The sequence below is a fragment of the Suillus clintonianus genome (assembly GCF_016758775.1).
Source record: "Suillus clintonianus strain FC179 chromosome Unknown DEU56scaffold_1, whole genome shotgun sequence".
Taxonomy (NCBI): domain Eukaryota; kingdom Fungi; phylum Basidiomycota; class Agaricomycetes; order Boletales; family Suillaceae; genus Suillus; species Suillus clintonianus.
Genome location: NW_024539225.1, coordinates 362,827 through 384,604, shown reverse-complemented (window position 1 = coordinate 384,604; position 21,778 = coordinate 362,827). Strand labels below are relative to the sequence as shown.

Below are 21,778 nucleotides of genomic sequence, written 5' to 3'. Positions count from 1 at the left end.
GAGAGGGGATCTGGAAAATCTGCACAATCCTTAGCCCTTGTGTACGGCAACATGCGGGCAAGAGACATGTCATCTGATTGACCGAGGTGGGAACATTGTCTAACATGGTTGACTTGCAGGAGCACGCAGCAATGTTCATGTAAATTTGGAAGTTGAGAACACGTCGCCGTTCCGAAATGAAGACCAGTTGAAGAGTTTTTTCAGCAAGAAATAACTCTTTAAAAACAGCGCTGATCCCGGCTATGTGCACCGGGTAAGTCAGAATGACAGTGCGATCTAGTGGAGACGGGAAAATATAATCCACACGCTCGTTCGTGTTTTGGATAGGAGCCTAACCTTGTAACACAACCCAACCACCTTTGGAGGTGCGAAGCCGCTAAAATGCTTCAAGCTTTTGCTCTGACAAATCACGAGGCGGCCGCCAAGTAGGCCACCGTAACAAGGTCCGTCCATGACCTGTGGACTCTGTCGATGAGTCCTCAATCTGCCGCCTCACCCCCCGACTGATTTTGACGAACAAGTCTGTGGATCTCACAAAATGTCGATTTATTTATAAAACTTCCTGGAATCCTGTAAGCCTTCGAGCTACAGAGGGACAAAAGGGGATTTGATACCCAGGAAGAGAAGCATGTCGGTAAGATCGTACCTTTTGAACGTTCCACGGAATGGAGAAAGGAACCACGAGTTCGGGAAAGAATTTCCTTGGGCGGAATACAAGCTCACGTCTCCATTGGCATCGCGCCCATCGGCATGAACGTCGATCAATTGCAAACAAGGTCAAAGGGTGAAAATTTCGCCCAAAGTTCGCACCGTCATCCCTGAGATCTTGAGACTTGTACTTTTTTTTTGCCAGAAAGCAGATGAAAGGTCTCTCCTATGGGTCAAAAACTGGTATGACACGGGAGTTGGCGGAGCTCTAGCGCGAGATGAATCGTATGTAATAGTTAATTATAATGCGCGCACTCTCGGCTTAAAAGCAGGAGCATTCGAGGGTCTCCCCGCCTGGACCTCTGTATACCTCAACACCGACGACCTTTTTTTCCTGCCCAGCGATCTGCGGTAAGCCCGTGCCACCTGCCAATAACGATGCCGCCGGGAAGATCTCACGAAGTCATGAAAAGCAGTGCATTTTGTAAACTCAAAACTAGTCGCTTGCTTATTAGCGTTGTCCTACCGCCGCCGACGAAGTGTAAGACCCATTCAAACTTCTTCGTCATATCAAAACTGAAATAGCCTTTTCATCATATGCCACATAGATGTGCCACCGACAACTACGTTTCACGAAAAATACAACATGCGGTCACCTCACATTTCAAGGCGACACTTACATTGATTGTTATGCACGAGACTGCATGCTCAGTACCAGTCATCCGACCACGTGCGGATCACCGGTCAGACCGTGCAATTGCCGTCGGTATTATAAGTAAGATCGCGTTATTTGCTTCCGCGAAGCTTTGGGTCGCTTATTGTTATTCTCCAGTCAACCCCAGCGGCTGATCACACTAGAAGTACCCACTTTCTCCATTTTTAATTTGGTCTGCATGTTCATATGTCGTCTTTCACAGCTTCCCGGAATATGTCCAAAGTGCCCCCAATGACAGGATACCCCGACGACAATCTGTATATATATATCATGTCTTGGATCACCTAATGTATTCTTCCAATCTTTCACTTATGGTTAGTGTTCTTGCTTGCCACCTCGGAAGGATCTCCCTCCCTAGAAATTATATCTCTACTATGTATAGCTACACATCCAAGCCCATCACCGCGTCATCATCAATCCCACCGTCTCCATACTCGACATCCATGTCGTCCTCCTGCTCTTGTTGTTGTTGTTCCATGAGCAGTGCTTGCTCCTTCTGTTTTGCTTGCGCTTTCTCAATATCTTCTAGTGTCCATAACGATACACCAGTTTGATTTTCATTTGGATTCTGCGAGATCGTGCGCATGAAGAGCTTGGAAAGTGTCAAGGCCATATCCGTGGAGAGATTAGAAGCAACCTCCGTGATGTATTGATTGATCCACCGGGGTAGCTTGGCCCGTTTGTCGGCACGGGCAAAACGCTGTCACAGTGACAAGTCAGTCAACAACTGTTTGTGAAAGAAAGATAGACGGACCTTGTCTGCGAACACCATCAGACCCCAATCAGTCTTACCTCGCAGGACACGTCCGACGCATTGAGCGGCGTTGCGCATGGCATCAAAACCAAGGAACTCGGATTCTCTTATCCGGTATGCGTCACGCAGATACTCCAACCGTGCTTTTAATATTCGGCTCTCGGTGTATTGGTATGGCACCCTATTTGCTATAATATCAGTTGCCGGCTCTGATCTATGAATTTAATCACAAACCCAAACATGATCACAGCTCTCCCATAGTTGTGATCAAAGTCAATACCCTCTGACACTTTGCCACGCGCAACCGACAGGAGAACAGCTCCTCGGCCATTGTCACAAGCCTGTGGTAGTTCTGTGAGTAGCCAAACGTCTTTCTAGCATGGGATTTCTCACTCGACGATAGTTTTCCAAAGCGATGCTTGTTTCGTTCGCATCTGGCGTTTCCACGAATATCAACTTGTTCTTCCAGACCTCATTGAGAATGCCCTGCGCAAATGATAAACGAGTGAAATTTCATTTCTTGAGACAAACAAATTTACCATATCATTCCAAGCTGCGACGATGGACTCCATGTAAAGGTAACTTGGGAAGAAGGCCACAATGCCGTCCGGTACAATCTTGCTGTACTCAATAAGAATACTTCCAAAGTTGCGAACCACGGCAGGGTCATTTCTGACTTCGAAACGTGAACTGATGGCGACTTGGTCACTTCCTCGCGTGATGACCTTTCACTTGTCAGCGGACAAGAGCACAAAGGTTAGCGACAAAACTCACCAACGGTAAGAAAGCGTTGCGTGTGAGCGTCATGGGATATGTTTCTTGCACGACGGGGGTGAATTGCAGCATCTTTGGATACATGTCCAACGGGGAGATAGTTCCTGAAGTTATTACGACGCTGCTGAAATGCTCGAACACAGGTTTGATTGCGAGGGACGGGTCCAAGCATCTGAAATTAATGCTGAGCAGGTAATCAATCTCGGAATGGGCAACCAAACTCTCACGTGAAGTGGAAGATGGGATTAGGAACGGTTGCGTTATCCGTTTCAAACGGTTCAAGAATCAATAAAAACCCTGTAACAGAGTTAATATCGATGCCAAGGAGAATTAGTGTTCAGACCCTTTTCGTACGTAGCAACAAGTGTTGCAAAACTTGCGACTTTCTGCAATGCCGAGTGCTCATCGAGCCGATTAAGTTCCAATGTACGGATCATCGACTGTAGTCGTTCTGCACAAAACCTGGCGGCTAACATTAGAGAATACTGGCGGAAAGAAAGCAATACTTGCCGCAATGGTCGTCGTTCAATATAAGTGATATCTTTCAAGTGCTGTAGGAATGACAATGGCGTTTCAGCGACGACATGCAAAACGCGCATCCTGGTCTATAGTAACTGTCAGTGGAGTGTGCCACATGGGTGTCAAACTGAGAACCTTGAGATACTCCACGAATCGCTTCAAAAATGCCACAAAATGTTCGGCCTTTCTGATGTTTCCTGGAACGGCTTCTTTGAGGAGGTCGTCTGGCAGAACTTTCCCGACAATTTCAGTATAGAGTGGAGGGCTGTTTTCTTTCTCGACGAACCTGGATTAGCCATGAATGCGTCTTCGTCAGAAGCATCCGCCGCCGATTCCTGTAGCCCCTCGACAAGTCTCGCATACTCGTCCTGTAGTTTGGCCGCGTCCGTTGTCTTGATTCTGAAAAGAAGGCGCTTGAGACCTGCCATCACAATAATATACAGAACACTAACTCTTCGATTTTTTCGCCCAATTTCACGACACTGCGTGCAGCTGAGTCTAACATCGGTCTGGTCAAGTCAATGCTCAATGACTCGATGCACACGTTGTCTGCAATGAATTATAGAAAAATTAAATAGTCATTCAACAAGGTCCTACCGATATTATGGGCTTCGTCAAACACGACGATGGCATCTTTTGAGAGTTCCTTGGAAACTTGTTCGGCAACTTTGGGATCAAGCAGATAGTGGAATGAGTAGATGATGACATCCACGAACGGCATCTTGGACAGTTGATGAGTGATACTGGATAGTATTGACGTCACTCACCATTCGCCGAACTGTGAAGTATGGACATGTCTTGTTCTCTCGTCCGTGCTGAAGAACATCGGCTAGTGTCCATATGCCAGGGGGTATCAAGGACCCAGGTTCGCCTTTACCCAGGTTCTAAGCTGAGTCAACACCTATGGAGCAATTAATATAAGTTCACTTCCTCACCTCATGCCAATCGCACAAATCGACTGAACCTGGATTTGCGCGTCCTTTCTCACATGTAGCAGAATTGGTTAGGTCTCGACAACGGGCGTCGACTACCTTGCCCTTCTTTTCCTTAGAAACCTGGATAGGTAGCAATATCAGCCATAGAACAGGCTGTTTCATTTTCGTTGATAAAGTGTGTACCCACATCTGGGTGTATGCAGAGGTTCTTCCTACTCGTGAGTCCGAGTCCCATGAAACTTTCTTCTTTTGCTTTCTGTTGTGGCGTCTCCGCGAACTTTATCCGGTACGCCATGAGACGCTTCAGCTCGGCCAATGCTTTCTCAATCTCCGGAACCGTTCGTGAGCAATAGATGAGTTTCCGTTTCGTGGGGTAGAACTAGAGAGACGGGCTTTAGAAATCCGCTGCGATGCGAACTGAGAAACATACCTGTTGGTATGACACAATCAGAGACAGTAGTGAAACTGTCTTCCCTGTTCCTGAAGGCATCTCCAAAACGCAGTGCCCCTAGAGGAAACCAGTCAGCGCATCAGCCAGAACAATATCTACGTGTGCTGTACTGTTGCGTCCAGGGTTCGTTTGAGATCACACATGTACGCATATTGTTCTGCAGGCAGCAGAGTCAGCGTGAAGCATGACTGTCATTTGAATGGACGGACCAGGGTAAATTCGATCATAAGGGAAGATGATCTGAAGTAGAGGACTTCAGCGTCATATTTCTTTCTCAAGTCCACCAAATATAACGGTACAAACAGGTAGATTGTCGATAAAGAACTTCATGAACACCGAGCTCGCAGATACGGTGGCAAGCAAGTCTGAAGACGAACCAGAAATGTATTGTCGCGCGACGCGCGCACACAAATGCCGTGACGCCGTGACGAGAATCTCGTGACATTCTTGTGACTGTGTCCGTCACGGAAATCTGTGACTGAAGAAAAAGGTTTGTCACGGTCTGTTTGAGTTTAAGTTCGAGTTTACGACTATGTAGTAACTGGAGCGAGTCGGTGCAAACCTAGCGGCTAGTTAATAACATCCTGACTTTCCCATCAATCCCGCCCAGGGTCAGCTTAGGCCCCGTGTTTGGACCCGCGCTTCGTGATTGTGCAATGTGCTCCCTTGTCATTTGACCAAAAGTCCGACATGACTATCTTTACATTTACAGCATCTTTCAGGGGCTTTTGACGGCCTAACCGGACTTAACCGTACGATGACCCTGTGAACCGACTCGATTGAAGCTGTAAACCGGTTCTGCTCACTGGACTGATCCGAATCCCAGCAACATATTAAATCACTACGTCACAAGAACTCTACCTATCTAAAGTTACATGGGTTGTATAAACAACTGTACTGGAAGTCCAAGAAGGGTGACGTGATATCATCAGATTGTACAACATCGTGTGCATAGAGCATCACATGTCCGTTGGTTCCGAGAGTAAGTCAAAATAGTATCCACTTAAATATGAGGTCGCTTTCAGTCCGCGGCGATCGACTGAGCCGCAGACCCAAGGATTTGCTGAACAGTAGTGGAGCCGGTACTGCGTAGAGGTCAGTACATGTCAGAATAAGATGGCTGGACCAAAACGAACGTAGAGTAACCATCATTGGGGGACTCGCCAGTCGTTTGTTGGGGAGTGGGCGTCTCTCCTGGACTACTGGGCGTAGGCTGCTGGCCAGTGGTAGTAGGAGGGAGGATGGTGGTACCCGGTTCAGCCGTAAGGTTGGACTGACCCCACTGGTACTGGATTATTCCGTTGAGTCCGGCAGCAATACCAGCTAATCAAAGGTTTGTAAATTTGGAAAAGATACCAAGGGTGATATCGAAGAACGTACTGTTAAGCCATGTCGTGTAAGTATCTGCTTGCTGTTGACTGGTCACACCATAGGTTGTGCTGGCATTCGCTGGGAGAACAAATCAGACCTCGAGCCAAGAGCAACTTGTACCAGAAGCTGCTCACGATTGTCAGCAGCAAATGGAGCAACCGTAGAGTTGAACGGCACGAAGCTAGGAGCATTGGATTGCGTGACCAGACCAAAGCCAGTGAGTATCGCAGGTTTTCCGACGCTAAGACAAATATCAGACATCCAGACGCATTAGACAATCGCGAGACCTGCTCACGCAGCAGCACTTTGGGCCTGGTTGGTGATCCACTGGGCACCGTTTTGCTCTACGTTTTGCCAAGGCGCGATGTTCGGGTCATCAGGACCATACGATTGCTGGTCAGGGAATAGTTGGAAGGACGAGAAACCAATATCTGGAATGTTGGAGATATCTTGGCTGTCGACGCCGTATGCGCCGTCATAATTTGACCCCAAAGTCGGAGTTTCCTGCCTCTTCGTAGCTGTCAAACATAATCAGCGGAGATAATGCTACGATATGTTTGACTTACCAGTCGAAACCCATCGTCCTCTGACTCGCACACCGTCTTCCACCAGAGTCCCCGCACGTTTCGCAGCTTCTCTGTTGCGGCGCCTCCTCTCAGCTCGTTCTTTGAGAATTTGCTCCTTGGTCACGGGTTTTGCTGGGCTGCTGCGCTTCTTTTTTGCGGGGGCCGGTGATGTTGCAGGAGGTGCTGGTGCTGGTGTCAGAGGGTATAATTTTGGACAGTCTGTACACATGTATCCTCCAACCCTAGATCAGTCGTTAAATGGTGCCTATGGCTGCAATCGACACTATAAACATACCCCGAGGAGATGAGGTGGTTTGGATCAATGCTGCGGATGTGCGAGGCTACTGTCGCATGCCAGGTCGTGATCGTTTCTGTCGTGCAGGTAGCAGATGCTGGTACGGTGGAGTTGCATCTGGAATCAAGTGTATCAAGCTCAGGCTGTGCAGCTCCGCAAAATAAGCCATTACGTACCTGGCGTCATTAGCCAATTCATAACTGAAGACCGATGGACTATTCACGTAGCGGGAGACCACTTGCGTCGTGTAATTCATGAAAGACGTTAATATCGACGGATTGGTATAGAACTGGTCATGAGTTTGGAGGCCGAATTGGCGAACATATAGATCCATGCCACCTAAAGTCATCATCAAACCAATGCAGGGGTTAAGAATGCGATTATGACCAACCGTAATTATTAGATAGATAGTTGCGAGGAAGGGTGTTGTTCGTGCCCGGCGTGACATCAAAGGCGGTGCTGTTGACAGGAGGGACTGTTGAGTTCAAGAGTGGCAGAGGGTACCAGTTGTTCGTAAGAGATAGAATGACGTATAGACCGTGCTGCTCGGCCATTTGGATGACTGTGTCAAGCTTTTGGAGGCCATTTGGTCCAGTGTTGACGGTGACGGTGCTATTGTGGACAAGCTGGAACCAAGTACCATTTACGGGAATAGTGTCCACATCTGACCATGATGGATTGCATCAGTTACATCGAGAGGACATGAAGTAATAGATACCATTGAATGCCCATAACCTGATGACCTTGATGCCGAGAGCTGATATGTTCGTAAGCGTGTTCCATATGTCTTCGTTCGTGTTTAGCGTAGGAAGCCAATAAGCGTTAGTACCGATGTACTTGAGCGCACTGATTAAAGACGATTTACTGAGAGATCAGTGGTGCAACAGCGATTGATACATACCTTCCATTCACCACAAAGCCAGAGCCACTAGTGGTTACAAAGGGACTGGAAGCCCTTTTATCAGTAGTTGGTGATGGAACAGCAACTACCGTGGATGCCAAAAGGGTGCTGAAGAACAAGGACACCCAAGGGAGTAAGTTCATGGTGGCGCTTATACCCACCAGAGGTGACCCGATAGCAAGTGAGAGGCGAAGAACGGAGGTGATGAATGCATTGGACTATAAGTAGGACAAGACGGTTGGCCCTGGTCTAGGTAAAGCTTCTGGGCGTGCCTGACAGGAAGGGGAGCCGCTTCGAGCGAGAACAGCATGTGTGTGACGATATTGACGTGTTTGTTTCGAATCGAGCCGGGCGTCAAAACCGGTGTTCAACAAATGTTCGGAATGTACCAGAGGGCGTGAATCATGATGAACTTTGAAATCAAGAATACCACCGGTAGCAAACCGGAAGTTTATGGATCCATTCGTGGTAGGCGGACAACCAGCGTACATAGCACGAACGGAGATCTGGTGGTAGCGAGAGACTATATTGGAAGCTTGAATTGACTGACATGAGGCTGGTTCATCAAAGGGCCGCCAAATATTATGTACGTGTTTCACAAGCCTGTCGGCAGAACTGGTACGCAGCCGTTCAACGAGCTCAAACTGTCACATTCATGAGTCGCGTACGGAAATTTGTTGTCACCACCATAGCCATGAAACACATCAGTTATGTTTCTACACGTGTCTCTGGGGGTAAGTTTGAGCCTCGAGGTAAGGTAGCGGTGTACTGTACACGTCCATGACACAAACACAGCCAAAGCACAGCAAGTACTCAAAAATCTAAACTGATTGACTGAATTGGAAAATTGCTAACGCGAGAGATCACGTGATACGTCCCATGACTTTCTGCATCATCTTGGTATTACGTCGGTTCATATCTTTGGAAGTACCCTTGGATACTCATGTGGTCTTAGCTTCCCGCACCAATAACGCTGAGCGCCGAGTGGTCTACCTCTCATCAACTCAGTCATCTGAGACAAATTTCTCACAACCTTCCCAATCTTCTGCTGTTCATCAAACTTTAAGTTTGAGCGCTTGAGCCAATGCTCAGAGCACTTACAAACTTGCCTACTCGCCCGTTGCGTATCTATGCACCCCTAGTACCGAGGCATCGTCGCCTCAAATCACAGAGTACGACCAATCAGCCCACCTCATGGCAAAAAGATGCACCTGTGGATCAACCCAACGTGCTCATCGAGGACCCCTTCACCCGGTCGACTTTATTCACTCTCGACTTTTTCAAGCGCCTGGCAAAATTTTCTTTCATAGGTGTTGTTACACTTGGCATCACCGGCTGCACAGTATTCGAGGGCATACACATGTGGGTGGAGAACGTCGCACTCGCATGTGATCAAGATACCGAGGTGCGCAGGTGGGAGTGGGATCACGAGGCTGAGAAGTGGTCAGGCGGAGAAAAAGGTGGGACAGACCCGGCACTTGGGTTCAAGGGGAGGCATGCTGTTCGCAGTGCATGGATTGCCGAGAACTGGGGAACGGGCTCAGGAGCGATCATCATCGGCTCGAACGCATCTTCGGGACGAGGCTCTCAGGGTACAGGTAGTCTCAATGTCATAGAGGCTCGCCTAGAGGTCGCCCAAAAGTTTATGGCTCTTGCCATCAGCATTGCTGAAAGCAAAATGCCGTCTGGGGAGTTGCGCCCACAAACTCTGGGCGAGCTACTCGCCCGCCACGCTTCTATTCTCGAGCGTATGGGGACGAGGGATGCACTTTTACAGGCCCGGTCCCGATATGAGCGAGTGTGGGCTGGACTGCCCGCCAGGGATATGGATGCTGCACGAGTTGCATTAAAGCTCGGAGACCTTGACTATCGTCTCGGGTATTTCGAGGATGCGCTTGCATGGTGGGCGCGAACCATCACCCTCACTCAGGGTACTCAGCAAGTAGATCCTTCCGCTCCACAATTAACACAGACTATCCCTTCATCTCCGTGTGCGCAGCGCACGCTTGCCTCCACGTTGGTATCACTTTCTGCTTACTACTCCACCTCTGGTCACCTCAAGCAAGCTCAGCATGTACAGGAGTCCGGACTTGATTTCTTACGCTCCATTCCATCTCCCTCCAGAATTTCAGCAGCATATCCGCCACAGGCATTGCATTCACTATTTCTCCTTCACCGATCATCTCTGCTTTCCATTCATCTCGCGGAAGTTCTCTACGCCCTCCGCGCAGCACCTGAACAGTCTATACAATGGCTCGCGCGCGCTGCAGAATCATCCGAACGAGTTGCTCTAGCCCTTGCAGGTCTCCCATTCGCCCATCCTGATGCACCAGGCTCAGCAATTCCCCATCCGCCCGCCTCGGAAGCATCACTTGTTCCTGTGTATCTAAAATCGAATGCAATGCGAAAACCAGCAAAAGGTCTCCTCCGCGATGCTCGCCGGACGGCTGCCGAAGCCTGGAATCTCATGGGTATACTGAGAGAGGACGAAAAAGATGGTGGCGCGGAGCGCGCGCTTGAGTGTTACGAACGCGCTCTGGGGTGGGCAGGTGTCGCAGCAGATCGTTCTGGCGGCATCGGTGAACCTGGGGAAGGTACACCAGAAGCAGAATGGAAGATACTTTGGAAAAACTATGTTCGTGTCCGCGAGGTGACACGGAAAAACAACAGAACCCTAGATTGAATTCGTCATTGATATTCGCTGTTCATTGCTGATTTGTCGGATATTTCTTTCGCATCTCTTATCTACATTACAGCATTCTCATACAGAACCAATCAGGATATGTCATTGACCCAGTGACGTTCTTATTATTGGGTAGCGGCGGGTGGGCGGTCGGACCAGTTCATCTTGAGCTCATGCGCTGATTCCTGAGTTATGTAAAGCAACCCGGCATACAATCATCATAGCGGCGCGAGACGCCCATCCCGAACTCTCCGTTTTCGAAGAAATTCTCCCCTCATTCGATGTTTTCCGGTTATCGCCTCAAACTTGTGCGTCAATGACAAGATCGTCGTAGTGATCTAGTTTGATTCGAAAACGACCGACCCAGAAGTACTTGTAGATACAAGTACGACAACGAAACATGGTCCTATGTAAATGGGGTGCTTCAACATACCCCAGATTACACGTCCGCCCTGAATAAACGTAGCTAAGTATACCGGGGCCGCATGCAAACGAATACTAATACCAACATAATATGCTCGGTAGGAATTAATTTTGACGACCCGTGTTATCACACCATGGCATCTCCTATCATCACATGCTCAACCATGCAGCTGTGTGTTGTCAACGGCACCGCACTTGCACGTTCGACATCATTTTCCTGTCGCGGGACATACCCGATGTCAGTGGTCACTCCCGCGGTGTGAAGGTCGCTGCTCTTAGCATCACACATATTTCTGTCGTATTCTTCTGCCTCCAAAAAACGGCGAATGAAAGTAGCCGGCCGCGCTCTCGCTCGCATCATATCAGTGGCGTCCTTTGAGAGACCAACCACATTCATCCTTTTGCTGGTGATGGTGTACAGGCACACGACGAGATACAACGTGGTCCGCTTGCAAGTTAACCGCTGTTACAAGTCATCGCCAGTGCGCCACATATATGGGATGATTTCACGCCTTTATCCTATTTCGAAGACAGACAAGGGAATGACATGTCTACGGCATAGAAATAAATGGGAAGTACGCGATTAACGTCTTCCAAGCCCACTCATGCCCCATACAACCTCCGCCTGCACGAAATCAAAATTTGCCCAACTTTCTTAGCATCAGATCGCGGATAGCGGCCCAGCTGAACGGCATCCACCAAGCATATGGACGTAAGGCTTGCGGGTTTCAGGAATTTCTTGGTGAGGTCGATGGTTTCCAGCGCGACGCGCTTCCGCAAATTCCTGCAAAGTGGTATCATCCACATCGGGATTTTCTGCAGAGGCTTTAATATGCTTTGTAACGGCTTCTGCAAGGAAGATCGCGTCCCTGATGCTCAGGTTCATGCCTTGGCCGCCCGCCGGTGAATGTACATGGGCTGCATCACCGACTAGGAAAATAGCAGCGCCAAGACGCGTGAATGTGCGGCCAGCGATGGCTGAATGGGTTTTGAAAACCAGACCAGCTGGTCGATCTTAACAGGTGATGGGCTAAGAGAGGAATTTGATAGTATACACGCTGGACCGTATGTGTTGATCACGTTCTGGATATACTCCTTCGTTGGTGCATGGGGCGGCTTTCCATTTTTCGCTGGTATGGCGCAACTTACACGGAAGATGGAGTTTCTGGTGGGGTTTCCATCTCGCGTCAGCTCCGCATTGAAGTGGTTGCCGAATAGCATAAGCATGAAGAAGCTGTCCGAGGAGATTGTGCCATTGAGGTGGCCCTTGAGGGTCAGTGACCCGACAGGTTCGGGCTCGAATGTAACATCTGCAGCGACCATCTGAGCAAGTACGTGATCGACTCGGTTTGGGCCTTCTGGGTCAGAGAACCCTATTCCAGCAATGGTACGGGTCTGGATATAGTCGTCAGACATTCCACAAAGCTCAGTTGACAATGAGCTCTCACCACTGAGTGGGCACCATCTGCGTCGATGATATATCTAGCTTTGATGACTTGACCGTCCTCAAAGTAGACATCAGTAATGCGAGGATCCTTCTCACTCTGTTTCATTCCAACTACCCTGTATGGACGCTGCACTGGAACCCCAAGGCTCTGTAGCTTCTGCCCAAGCACAAGATCCGTCACATTTTGAGGGGTGACGAGTGGGTAAGGGTGGGCGGAATGTTTCTTGAGAGGTCAAAATTGACCTCAAAGATCTGCGAATTACGGGATGCGATTCTGATGCTCTTCGCCTTGATGGCTTGAGACAGTAAGTCATCTGCCGCGTTGATTCTGGCTAAAGCCTGCGATCGAAAGATCATTAACGTTCCTTCAAGTCCTTATGAACGCCCATGTGTCAGCATACCTCGACGGTTGCAGAGTTTATGGAATAAGTCAAGCCTTGTCTGGTAAGTACGCACCAACTTGTCAGGCATGCCTCTCGCGACTCCCCAAGTAAAATGCTTATGAATGTAGAACATACGAATAAACCGATTATAAGCCACACAAAAGCACAAGAGTAGGACCCTGCAAGGTATCGACTTTTTTCAAGGTGCTTTACAGTCGCCACGTCGCGTCATTGATTCAAGGGGATTAGGGAAACGGGTCATGGCAATTGGCAATTTGAAGTTGAATCGTGCGTCACGAGACCGCGTCAAATTGGTCGGCGAAATGCTGTCGGGATCCGGGACAGTATATACCTTACTTCTCGCAAGTTCCACTTGCAACGTTACTTTCGTTGTATCGCCTGCACTACACAGGTACCCTCCCGGGCTTATTCTCTCAGGTACATTCAGATCTAATGTCTGGCTATTCTCCCATTTGTGTCACCAACCATTCAGGATGTCTACCTCTCCCGCTGCTGTTCCGACTACCCCGAGTCTTCACACTGGGGAGTCCTATCAGGAGAAGGCTTGGAGAAAATTCAGGGAGCAACCATTAGTCCCTATAGGTGCGCATAATGCCACGATATTTCCAGGTTACTCTGTCCTCTGAATTTGATTTCTCGTGTTACACTAGGCGTCCTTGCGACATGTGGTGCACTGATCATGGCTACGGTCAAAATGAGGCGCGGCGATTCCCAATCTCTGAATAATTGGTTACGCGTTCGTGTCATCGCTCAAGGTGCAACGATCGCCGCTGTCTGTGTAGGAACTTATGCACTGGGCTCGATTGGCGGCGATGAAACAAAACAGACGAAACAACTTGACGAGATACAGGCAAATAGGGAAGCTCGTGCCGGCAGGGATCGAAAGGAGTTCGAGGACCGGTTGATAGTTGCGGAGAGGCAGTGGAAAGAGACTGAAGGTACTTTGCCAGGGAGGGACTCGAATACGAATATTGCCAAGGGTGACTCAACCTCCAAAGCGCTGCCGTCCGTTCCAATGCCTCAAGGTCCTTCGACACGGTCTGGGGGAAGTTGGTGGTGGTTTAAGTGGCCGTGGGGCGGGTCCTCAGCTTCCTGAAGTACTTCATGAAGCAACAAAAAGAAATTTTTGCAATACAATAATCCAGACATCCTTCTCTTCCATTCATATAATAATACAGTCACTGATCGGCAAATCCAGAACACACTTCATTTCAGCAAGAAAACAGCATGACGTTGAGGGTTGACTGTGCGACAGTCAATACTCAAACGCATGGCATCTTCCTGTTCTCCGAGTCAGTGTCCATTCACCATTCTGCGCAGTAAGGCGAACGTCTTCTCTATTATCCATTCATCATCCACACATGTCTGGTGGTATCCCGGCTCACGTATCTCTTCGGGTACGCACGTCACTTTTGTTCTTCAACTGCCAGCCGCTCGCCGCCATATAACTGATTCATGACTGCACACCGTCTTAATACTGAAAGCTCCTTCACAGCCTCGTTGTATGCTTGTGAAAACTTGATGGGATCTTGTTCTGCCTAAGTCAATCAGCATCACGATACTATCCTTTTGAGAATTATTGAGTCAAAACATACTTGCATCCCACGGAATGTATCCTTTGTCCTCCGAACAAAGTAGTTGCGAAAGTTATATGAACTGAATGATTTTGCTGTCCGCAAGGTGGAGGAGTAGAGGCCTAATACGACCTTACGAGCAGGTGGGGTCACCATTGTTTGGAAACAGAGATGGGGGAAGCAATGCAAGAAGACTTGGTGGTGAACGTCTCTAAAACGTGTACGTAACACGTATTATATAAGCGAAAGAGCAATATTAATGTCGACTACTCCCGCAATGCTTTCTTTGTTCAACTAAATTGACAACAAAACGTTCAAAATGCCCGCATCCGAATATCTCTATGTCAATCGTTGCAAAATTTGAGTGGGGACTAGCTTTACATTGGCTGTGGCATTTCGAGACACGGTAAAAGTTTACCTTCGAGGTCATCTGCGACTCCCGTCTCAGATGCCCACTGAGGTAGCTAGACCTTTCTTGATTGCCCACCCATGTAACGCTACAATCAACACCACAATATTTGGTTTATCGAACAGTGGCTCACTTAGCCACACTGACATAGGAAAGGATCTTCTTGGATCTCCGGTTGACTTTGATTAATCCTAGATGAGAGGCTTTGGACACAACAACTGCCAGGCCATCGGGATCAATTTTCTCAGTTTCGGGCTCTAGCGTTTCTAGTCACCGCCATCTTTATCAATCTGTGGATATAGGTTATCTATCCAGGAGATCAGTCCTGCGTGGTCTTGTGTGCTTCCCAGCTTCTTGCTACCCTGCTAATTCGGGTGGCTTCTCCAGGCATGTCCGACACTTCTTTGCTCCCCTGTCGTTTGAACCCTAATATCAGCTAAAGATGATATCATATCTCACTAGACCGATCACAGGGATCAGTGATCACGGATTTTAGTATGTACTCATCAATATTCTGGATGTATTTGGATGTGCGTAATGATTCGCTATCTACTGCATGATGGATTTGGTATCGTCCGTTTTGCTAATCAGTATTCATTCATCAGGTTCGAACTTGGATTCTTACGATATTCTTTCTATCCTTATGATATTATTCCCCGATGCCCGAGGCGCAGGGCATGAGACGAGAAATAGTGTGGGGTTATCGAAGGGAGACCAGGCATTGAAGGTATGTGTTCGTAGCTTGCCGACAGAATGTCGGGTCTTGTATGGACTTGGAGACCTTGCCAGTTGGTGAGCTGTAACCTGGGCTAGCGACTCGGGCTGAGTCTCTGAGAGTGCCGATAAGCTCATTGAGAATTATTGAGACACTGGCAGGTTGCTTCGGTGGGCACATATCCCCTAGGCCTGTGTTAGATCATTGATTTCACTGACCGGAACTGAGTCCTCCTGTCTCCGGGGATCCAAAAGGATGCCGATATCTCTCAGATCGTCATTTTCCTGACTGTCAACATTCCCTGAGCAGTGATTGCTGCAATGGGCACGAGGTATATTTCAGGCGGTAAGCCCTTTTTATGGAAGACTTAAGCGCATCAGACTCAATTCGTGAATGATAGAGGGGCTGATCTTCTTTGGCAATGATCAGCCTTGCACTTATAAGGTAGAACACGAACTTCTCGCGGCCATGATCTGGGTACTCCACACCGTATGGGAGGTCCTCGTACTGTATCTTTGCAGCGCGGATTGCTGTAAAGCACTTCCGTGAACTGCAACGACTCGAACCGTCGACAGGGTGGACTACCAGGGACTCTTTCATGGTGTTCATCCAATGGTTTATGCAAGGTGAACTTGTAATTTCATTGTCGTTATCTTTTGTCACTCAGGTCTGCATGCGACTATGGTTCACCATTTCTATAATACTCATATCACGTTGAAACCCAGCTTTATGTGGATGTTCGTCAAATTTTTTACGCTCGTGCGGTTGTTTGTGCTGGGACCACGCCTCATCCTCGGCGTTCGAGAATAACACGCGAATGCTGTACCTAAGTCCGATGCAGAACCCTACATGATTTTAATCGTTTTCCAGAAGAACGTACGTGTGTCATTATCAAAAATTAAAACGGAGAGGTGAAGGTAAGTAGTCTGAGCACGATTAAATTACATCCACAAGAAATGCCTATTATCTCCTCCCCAGTCCGCTCATCGACCACGCCATCCTCGCTTGCATGAAGCCAAGCTTTCCGCCAACCCACATCACCCAGTCTCGCACAGTAGTAGCCGAGATTGGAAACCACCATGATATCTTCTCATCTTTTGTCCCCAGAAGTGAAAGCAGTGTCTTGGTGAACGCAATCACTTCTAGTGCGCGTTCATGCCTCTCCTCTCCAAATTTGCGCAAGATATAATCAGTGTCGGGTTGCGAAGCAGATGCGTTTATGTGCTTCATCAGAGCCTCTCCAAGGAACACTGCGTCGCGGACGCCAAGGTTCATGCCCTGACCGCCAGCGGGAGAGTGGATGTGCGCCGCATCACCAATGAGAAGGATGATGCCACCGTGTTTCATGGTGGAGTCATCAGCCGCTATGGTAGCACCCTGGAGCTCGTCTTCGCCAAGGCGAGTAAATGCCTTGTCAGCGATGGCGGAATGCGTGCGGAACCGAGTTGACCATATAACTTCCTTGATGCGTACTGGTTTGGAGTTGGGATTGACTGAAGGAACTGATGAGAGATTTGTGGGCCCAAACCGATCAATGAGATTCTGTAGATATTCCTTGCTTGGTGAATGTGGAATCTCCCCATCCACCAGAGGAACACCCGAGCCAATACGGTATATTGTACCCTTGACTTCCTGCCCATTCATGGCGAGGAATTCATTGAATGAGTTTGGCATAGGCACGCAAAGGAAGAAGCTGTCGGGTGTCATTGTGCCTGAAAATTCCACCTTGGTGTCGTCTCCACCTTCGTATATAATATCCGCAAGGACCATTTGAGCCAGGTTGGTAATCCTATCACCCCTCTCGCCAGTCTTAGGATCTGTAAAACCGATACCCGCCATCTGACGAACCTGTCAACGAAAAAAACAGTCAGAGCTAGTAAAGTGACACGAGATTGGCCTTACAACAGAACGAGCGCCATCTGCGCCGACGACATACTTTGCAGTGATGATCTTCCCATCTTCGAATGTGACATCAGTGAGACGGTCATCATTTTCGTTCCTCCTCAAGGAGGCGACTTTGCATGGGCGGTGAACTATCCCACCATAGGCTTTGAATTTCTCGCCGAGAATATGTTCGGTAAGATTCTGTGGGATGATGAGGGCATATGGGTGGCGGGTGTGTTTATCGAGAGACGTGAGGTCGGTAGTAACAAGTGGTGACGAGCGGTTGCCAAACTTGACAATCCTGGTTTTAGTTCCCTTCGCCACGATTTCTTCCCCGCAATCAATGGTGTCCAGCGCCTAATTAAAATAGGTATGTACAGTTAAAATGAGCAAGAATGCATGGCGTACCTCTAACGTCGCGGCATGAACGACCAGAGCGCGTGAGGTATTCTCACCTTGCTCAACAGCATCCACAATGACGAAATCCTTAAAGCCATGATGGAGGAGAGAAAGCGCTGCAACAAGACCAGAGGGTCCTGCACCAACGATCAAAACAGTTGTACTGTTTGGCATAGTCATGGTGGCCATACTGTGTAGAATGGAAAGGGATGGTGCGAACAGCTACACCATTATAGTCGACTTTTATGCTGCCCGGCTGAAGACGCGGATCATGCGGCAGCTGCTGCAGTGCATGGAAAAGTCTCCTATCAGGCGTTTAACTTGTCATTGAACGATCGGCCGATTGGTGACTTAGTGCCGCGATGACCAATCTTGCTGACGTTATGTACTTTACCGATGGGTGCGGCATGGTCAGCCGATGAAAATCGTTTATCGGCGACCGCCGCCGCCGCGTCACATAAGCCGTGTTGGTGGCGATGCCGCGACGCGTCTAGTAATTTGGTCACGCGATTTTGATTTCTGATCCTGGTGCTCCAAGAGCCTGTCAAGTGAATGCTCCGGTCCAGTCTGAATCGAGTCTTGAACTCGAGATCTTATCAACCATCAATCTCCATCCACAGATTACCACTCCTTCCTACCCAACTTCATCGAACTATGGTTTCCGCAGCTGCAGACCGCTTCTTGGCCGACAAGGCTCCTCCGATCTGTCGTGTCGAGGTTGCAAAATCATTCTCACAACTCACGTATGTATACGTCAGTTACCAGACGCTGAGGTCGTTGATTAGTATACAGACCAAAGGAGAAGCTCTATGCTCATTACGTTGGACAAGCTTCATGGGCAGGTGCTCGGATCATTCAAGAACAGTGGACTCCTCAAGCACTCAGGCTCTACGATCTCCTCATCCTCATCTTCAGCTCCCATGGAAAATTGGCCGATTTGGATGCACTCAGACACAATTCTGGTCTTTCTTATGAAGATTTCGAGCAAGTACTGCAATATTCATCTCAGGCAAGTGCTCCTCGTTCAACTCGTCGCGTGCCTCGTGCAATTAACCCCTTTCATTAAAGGTTTTGCACAACTTGGTAAACTACAAGAGTTTCGGTTTCACGAAGATCGTACCTCGCGTTTCCGAAGAAAAATTCGCAGCTGTGGTCGAGAAGTCATTCAATGCAGCCAATGCCATTCCTTTGTGGAACGAGGCGAGTAGCTAGATACACATCGATGGCCAGAGCTAACGAACAATACAACCAGTTGAAAGAGCATATTTACGCGCTCTCGCCTGAAAACTCCCTCTCCATCGGCAAACCAAGGGATGGGCATATCTCCAATTATTACCTTGGTCAAACGATCACCGACGAAGAGGTTGCAGCCGTTCAAGCTGCCGCTGAGAAGATCGGAGTCGACGTATTGAACACTCGGTAAGCATCCTCTTCAAATCTGCTATGTATATGAAACGCCTCTGATTTCCTTGTAGCGTCCGCAAGAATGGGCCCCGCGACTTTACCCTTCTCGTTGCCTCTGCCAACAAGACTGAATCGATCATGCATGAGATAAACGCAGAATCGAAGCCTATCAAATTGACGGTCGAGTATGGCGATTTCTCAGCGGCATTAGCAGCGGCCGTTGCTGCTTTGCATGAGGTCCGGTCAACTTCATATTCATCTATATGTTTCTGTTTCTTACCTTTTTTTTTCAGGCCAAAAAGTACACCGCCAATGACACCCAGACAAAGATGATTGAGGGCTACATCAATTCGTACGTCTCAAGTCTTGTACCCTTGTATTGCCCTTACTATACTATTCAATCAGCTTTGAGACTGGATCGATCGAGGAACACAAAGCAGCCTCGGCACATTGGGTAAAGGACGTCGGCCCCGTCGTCGAAAGCTACATAGGCTTTATTGAAACTTACGTTGACCCATACGGTGGTCGTGCCGAGTGGGAAGGCAAGCCACTTGTGTTCACTGATGTTCGCAATGCTGACTGCCTCTGGTAGGTTTCACTGCCATTGTGAACAAAGAGCTCAGCGCCAAGTACGACGTACTCGTCAACGACGCACCAGAGCTGATCAAGGTCTTGCCCTGGGGTAAGGACTTTGAGGTCGATGTATTTAGAAAACCGGATTTTACTGCATTGGAGATTGTGAACTTTGCAACAGGAGGCAAGTGCGTTTCGATCGCCAAATGTTTTGGCTCATTTAAGATTACGCAGGTATTCCCGCTGGTATTAATGTGAGTATATGGTATGGTATATCTATAAGGGTGACTGACTGATGGCGACACTATCAAGATTCCCGTGAGTATTCTTAGTTGGGGGTGAAATCATCATACTGACATGCGTTGCTAAGAACTATTATGATATCCGAGAATCGACTGGCTTCAAGAATGTCTCCCTCGCTGTTAGTATATTTGCAGGGGTAGATATGTCATATACTCATCATTCTCATAGAACATCCTTTCGGCCAAGGCGCCGGGTAAGTCCTGCCGTCAGCCATAACTCGTTGCACTACTTATTCTTGCTTTATGCAGACGAAGAAATAACCTTCATCCATCCCGACGATCTCGACCTGTACAATGAATGGGATTCACGCGTCTTCGAGCTTCAGGTTGCCAACCACGAGCTATTGGGCCATGGATCCGGGAAGCTTTTCCAGGAAGCTGTTGACGGCTCAAAAAACTTTGATCCAGAGAAGGTTTGTGGATTCTTACCCTGAGCGCGGCCGTAATCTGAGGTTGCATACTGCAGGTCATCAACCCGCTGACTGGGAAGAAAATGTATGCACATACTTCTGAGACCATGTAATTGACTTGAACGTGGCATAGCACATCGTGGTATAAACCTGGTCAAACACCAGGTTCGGTTCTTGGCGAAGTTTCGTCATCAATGGAGGAGTGTCGCGCGGAAACCGTCGCCCTCTACCGTGAGTTGTGGAGAGCTCCCTCGTAAAGTTGCACGATCACTAAACGCTGTTAGTCGCAAGCAATCCAACGATCCTCAAGATTTTCGGCGCGAGTCCATCCCTCTCACTGCTTGTGCTACTCGCTGACAGCTCTGATTTCAGTATACCGACAAGAAAACTTGCGATGATGTTGTTTATATCACTTTCCTGCTGATGGCACGCGCAGGTCTACGCGCTCTTGAGTACTATGACCCTGCCACGAAGAAGCATGGACAAGCACACATGCAAGCTCGGTGAGTCGGCGGCTTTCGTGTTACGTGAGATAGCCATCTAATTGCTTCGGTACTTAGTCTCGGAATCACCCAGCACATGATCAAGGAAGGTCTTGTGACCTTTGAAGAGGTTCGCAGCGCAGATAATTCGCTGGAGAACCTGTATATTCGCGTCAGTTTCTTTGTACCGCGCCATCAGAGATCTCAACTAATACTCTTCATCAGCTTGACCGCCAGAAATGCCTCGCCCATGGGCAGGCTGTTGCAGGAAAGCTTCTCATTGACCTTCAAGTCCGGAAGAGCACAGCTGATGGTGCTGGAGCACGGGACTTCTATACGAAGCTCACTACGCCTCTTCCAGGATGGGATAGCGAGATCCGGGATGTTGTTCTCAAAAAGAAACTGGTGCGTGTTCATCGCGGAACGAAATGATATGAACTTATCGTTTTGTAGCCTCGCAAGTTGATGATGCAGCCCAACACTTTCGTCGTGAATGGTCAAGTGGAGATGAAAGAATACCCCTTGACACCCGCCGGTGTGATTGAGAGCTACATTGAAAGACGGCTATGAAGCTTTATTCGATTCTTGCTTGGTAACGGTAATGATAACTACACAACTGACTATGGACCATGGTGTGAACTGTATATAGCAATATTTTTACCTGATCGATGACGCGTCAAGATGTGTCAGCGCGTTGGAGGTCATGTGTTTTCAAAATCAAACAGCTCTCCGATTTGTTG

General features: G+C 48.5%; 8 protein-coding genes across 8 annotated transcripts; 3 read left to right on the top strand and 5 right to left on the bottom strand.

The window, feature by feature from the left end:
- Positions 1-1,256: 1,256 nt before the first annotated feature.
- Positions 1,257-5,196, bottom strand: DEU56DRAFT_763055 (uncharacterized protein). Its single transcript, XM_041350777.1, has 21 exons — positions 5,100-5,196; positions 5,006-5,036; positions 4,907-4,953; positions 4,776-4,853; positions 4,533-4,724; positions 4,346-4,465; positions 4,178-4,294; positions 4,008-4,131; positions 3,863-3,959; positions 3,697-3,809; positions 3,546-3,643; positions 3,402-3,496; positions 3,235-3,353; positions 3,119-3,188; positions 2,892-3,063; positions 2,657-2,842; positions 2,511-2,603; positions 2,352-2,458; positions 2,118-2,298; positions 1,566-2,063; positions 1,257-1,508 (listed from the first exon to the last, which is right to left on the bottom strand). The coding sequence occupies exons 1-20, from the start codon at positions 5,124-5,126 to the stop codon at positions 1,746-1,748; spliced, it is 2,385 nt and encodes a 794-aa protein (XP_041215548.1). The 5' UTR covers positions 5,127-5,196; the 3' UTR covers positions 1,257-1,508; positions 1,566-1,745.
- Positions 5,197-5,817: 621 nt separating this feature from the next.
- DEU56DRAFT_905771 (glycoside hydrolase family 5 protein) lies at positions 5,818-8,072 on the bottom strand (the record flags this gene model as incomplete). The annotated part of the gene is made up of 11 exons (XM_041356757.1): positions 5,818-5,881; positions 5,933-6,119; positions 6,177-6,245; positions 6,302-6,408; positions 6,463-6,685; positions 6,734-6,975; positions 7,029-7,145; positions 7,205-7,367; positions 7,420-7,692; positions 7,747-7,874; positions 7,930-8,072. 11 exons carry the CDS (start codon positions 8,070-8,072, stop codon positions 5,818-5,820), a joined length of 1,716 nt encoding a protein of 571 aa, XP_041215547.1.
- Positions 8,073-8,479: 407 nt separating this feature from the next.
- DEU56DRAFT_968851 (uncharacterized protein) lies at positions 8,480-10,834 on the top strand (the record flags this gene model as incomplete). The annotated part of the gene is made up of 2 exons (XM_041359399.1): positions 8,480-8,663; positions 9,072-10,834. The coding sequence occupies 2 exons, from the start codon at positions 8,480-8,482 to the stop codon at positions 10,610-10,612; spliced, it is 1,725 nt and encodes a 574-aa protein (XP_041215546.1). The 3' UTR covers positions 10,613-10,834.
- A 380-nt stretch (positions 10,835-11,214) lies between these two features.
- DEU56DRAFT_920904 (uncharacterized protein) lies at positions 11,215-12,953 on the bottom strand (the record flags this gene model as incomplete). The annotated part of the gene is made up of 5 exons (XM_041358501.1): positions 11,215-12,049; positions 12,091-12,430; positions 12,484-12,705; positions 12,726-12,821; positions 12,939-12,953. The coding sequence occupies 5 exons, from the start codon at positions 12,951-12,953 to the stop codon at positions 11,697-11,699; spliced, it is 1,026 nt and encodes a 341-aa protein (XP_041215545.1). The 3' UTR covers positions 11,215-11,696.
- Positions 12,954-13,410: 457 nt separating this feature from the next.
- On the top strand, positions 13,411-13,790 carry DEU56DRAFT_709347 (hypoxia induced protein conserved region-domain-containing protein; the record flags this gene model as incomplete). Its single annotated transcript, XM_041347468.1, has 2 exons — positions 13,411-13,468; positions 13,537-13,790. Coding segments are annotated over 2 exons (312 nt in total), but the record flags the coding sequence as incomplete, so codon positions are not given.
- Positions 13,791-14,292: 502 nt separating this feature from the next.
- DEU56DRAFT_867186 (uncharacterized protein) lies at positions 14,293-14,616 on the bottom strand (the record flags this gene model as incomplete). The annotated part of the gene is made up of 2 exons (XM_041355410.1): positions 14,293-14,424; positions 14,482-14,616. The coding sequence occupies 2 exons, from the start codon at positions 14,614-14,616 to the stop codon at positions 14,293-14,295; spliced, it is 267 nt and encodes an 88-aa protein (XP_041215543.1).
- A 1,744-nt stretch (positions 14,617-16,360) lies between these two features.
- Positions 16,361-18,173, bottom strand: DEU56DRAFT_763037 (uncharacterized protein). Its single transcript, XM_041350776.1, has 3 exons — positions 17,877-18,173; positions 17,487-17,825; positions 16,361-17,432 (listed from the first exon to the last, which is right to left on the bottom strand). Exons 1-3 carry the CDS (start codon positions 18,054-18,056, stop codon positions 16,548-16,550), a joined length of 1,404 nt encoding a protein of 467 aa, XP_041215542.1. The 5' UTR covers positions 18,057-18,173; the 3' UTR covers positions 16,361-16,547.
- A 222-nt stretch (positions 18,174-18,395) lies between these two features.
- Positions 18,396-21,773, top strand: DEU56DRAFT_763027 (peptidase family M49-domain-containing protein). Its single transcript, XM_041350775.1, has 20 exons — positions 18,396-18,610; positions 18,660-18,876; positions 18,936-19,067; positions 19,120-19,286; positions 19,343-19,508; positions 19,565-19,623; positions 19,677-19,813; positions 19,864-20,028; positions 20,079-20,098; positions 20,157-20,162; positions 20,215-20,265; positions 20,316-20,340; positions 20,396-20,559; positions 20,613-20,641; positions 20,690-20,787; positions 20,841-20,875; positions 20,929-21,059; positions 21,117-21,210; positions 21,264-21,443; positions 21,492-21,773. Exons 1-20 carry the CDS (start codon positions 18,420-18,422, stop codon positions 21,606-21,608), a joined length of 2,184 nt encoding a protein of 727 aa, XP_041215541.1. The 5' UTR covers positions 18,396-18,419; the 3' UTR covers positions 21,609-21,773.
- The last annotated feature ends 5 nt before the right edge of the window (positions 21,774-21,778 follow it).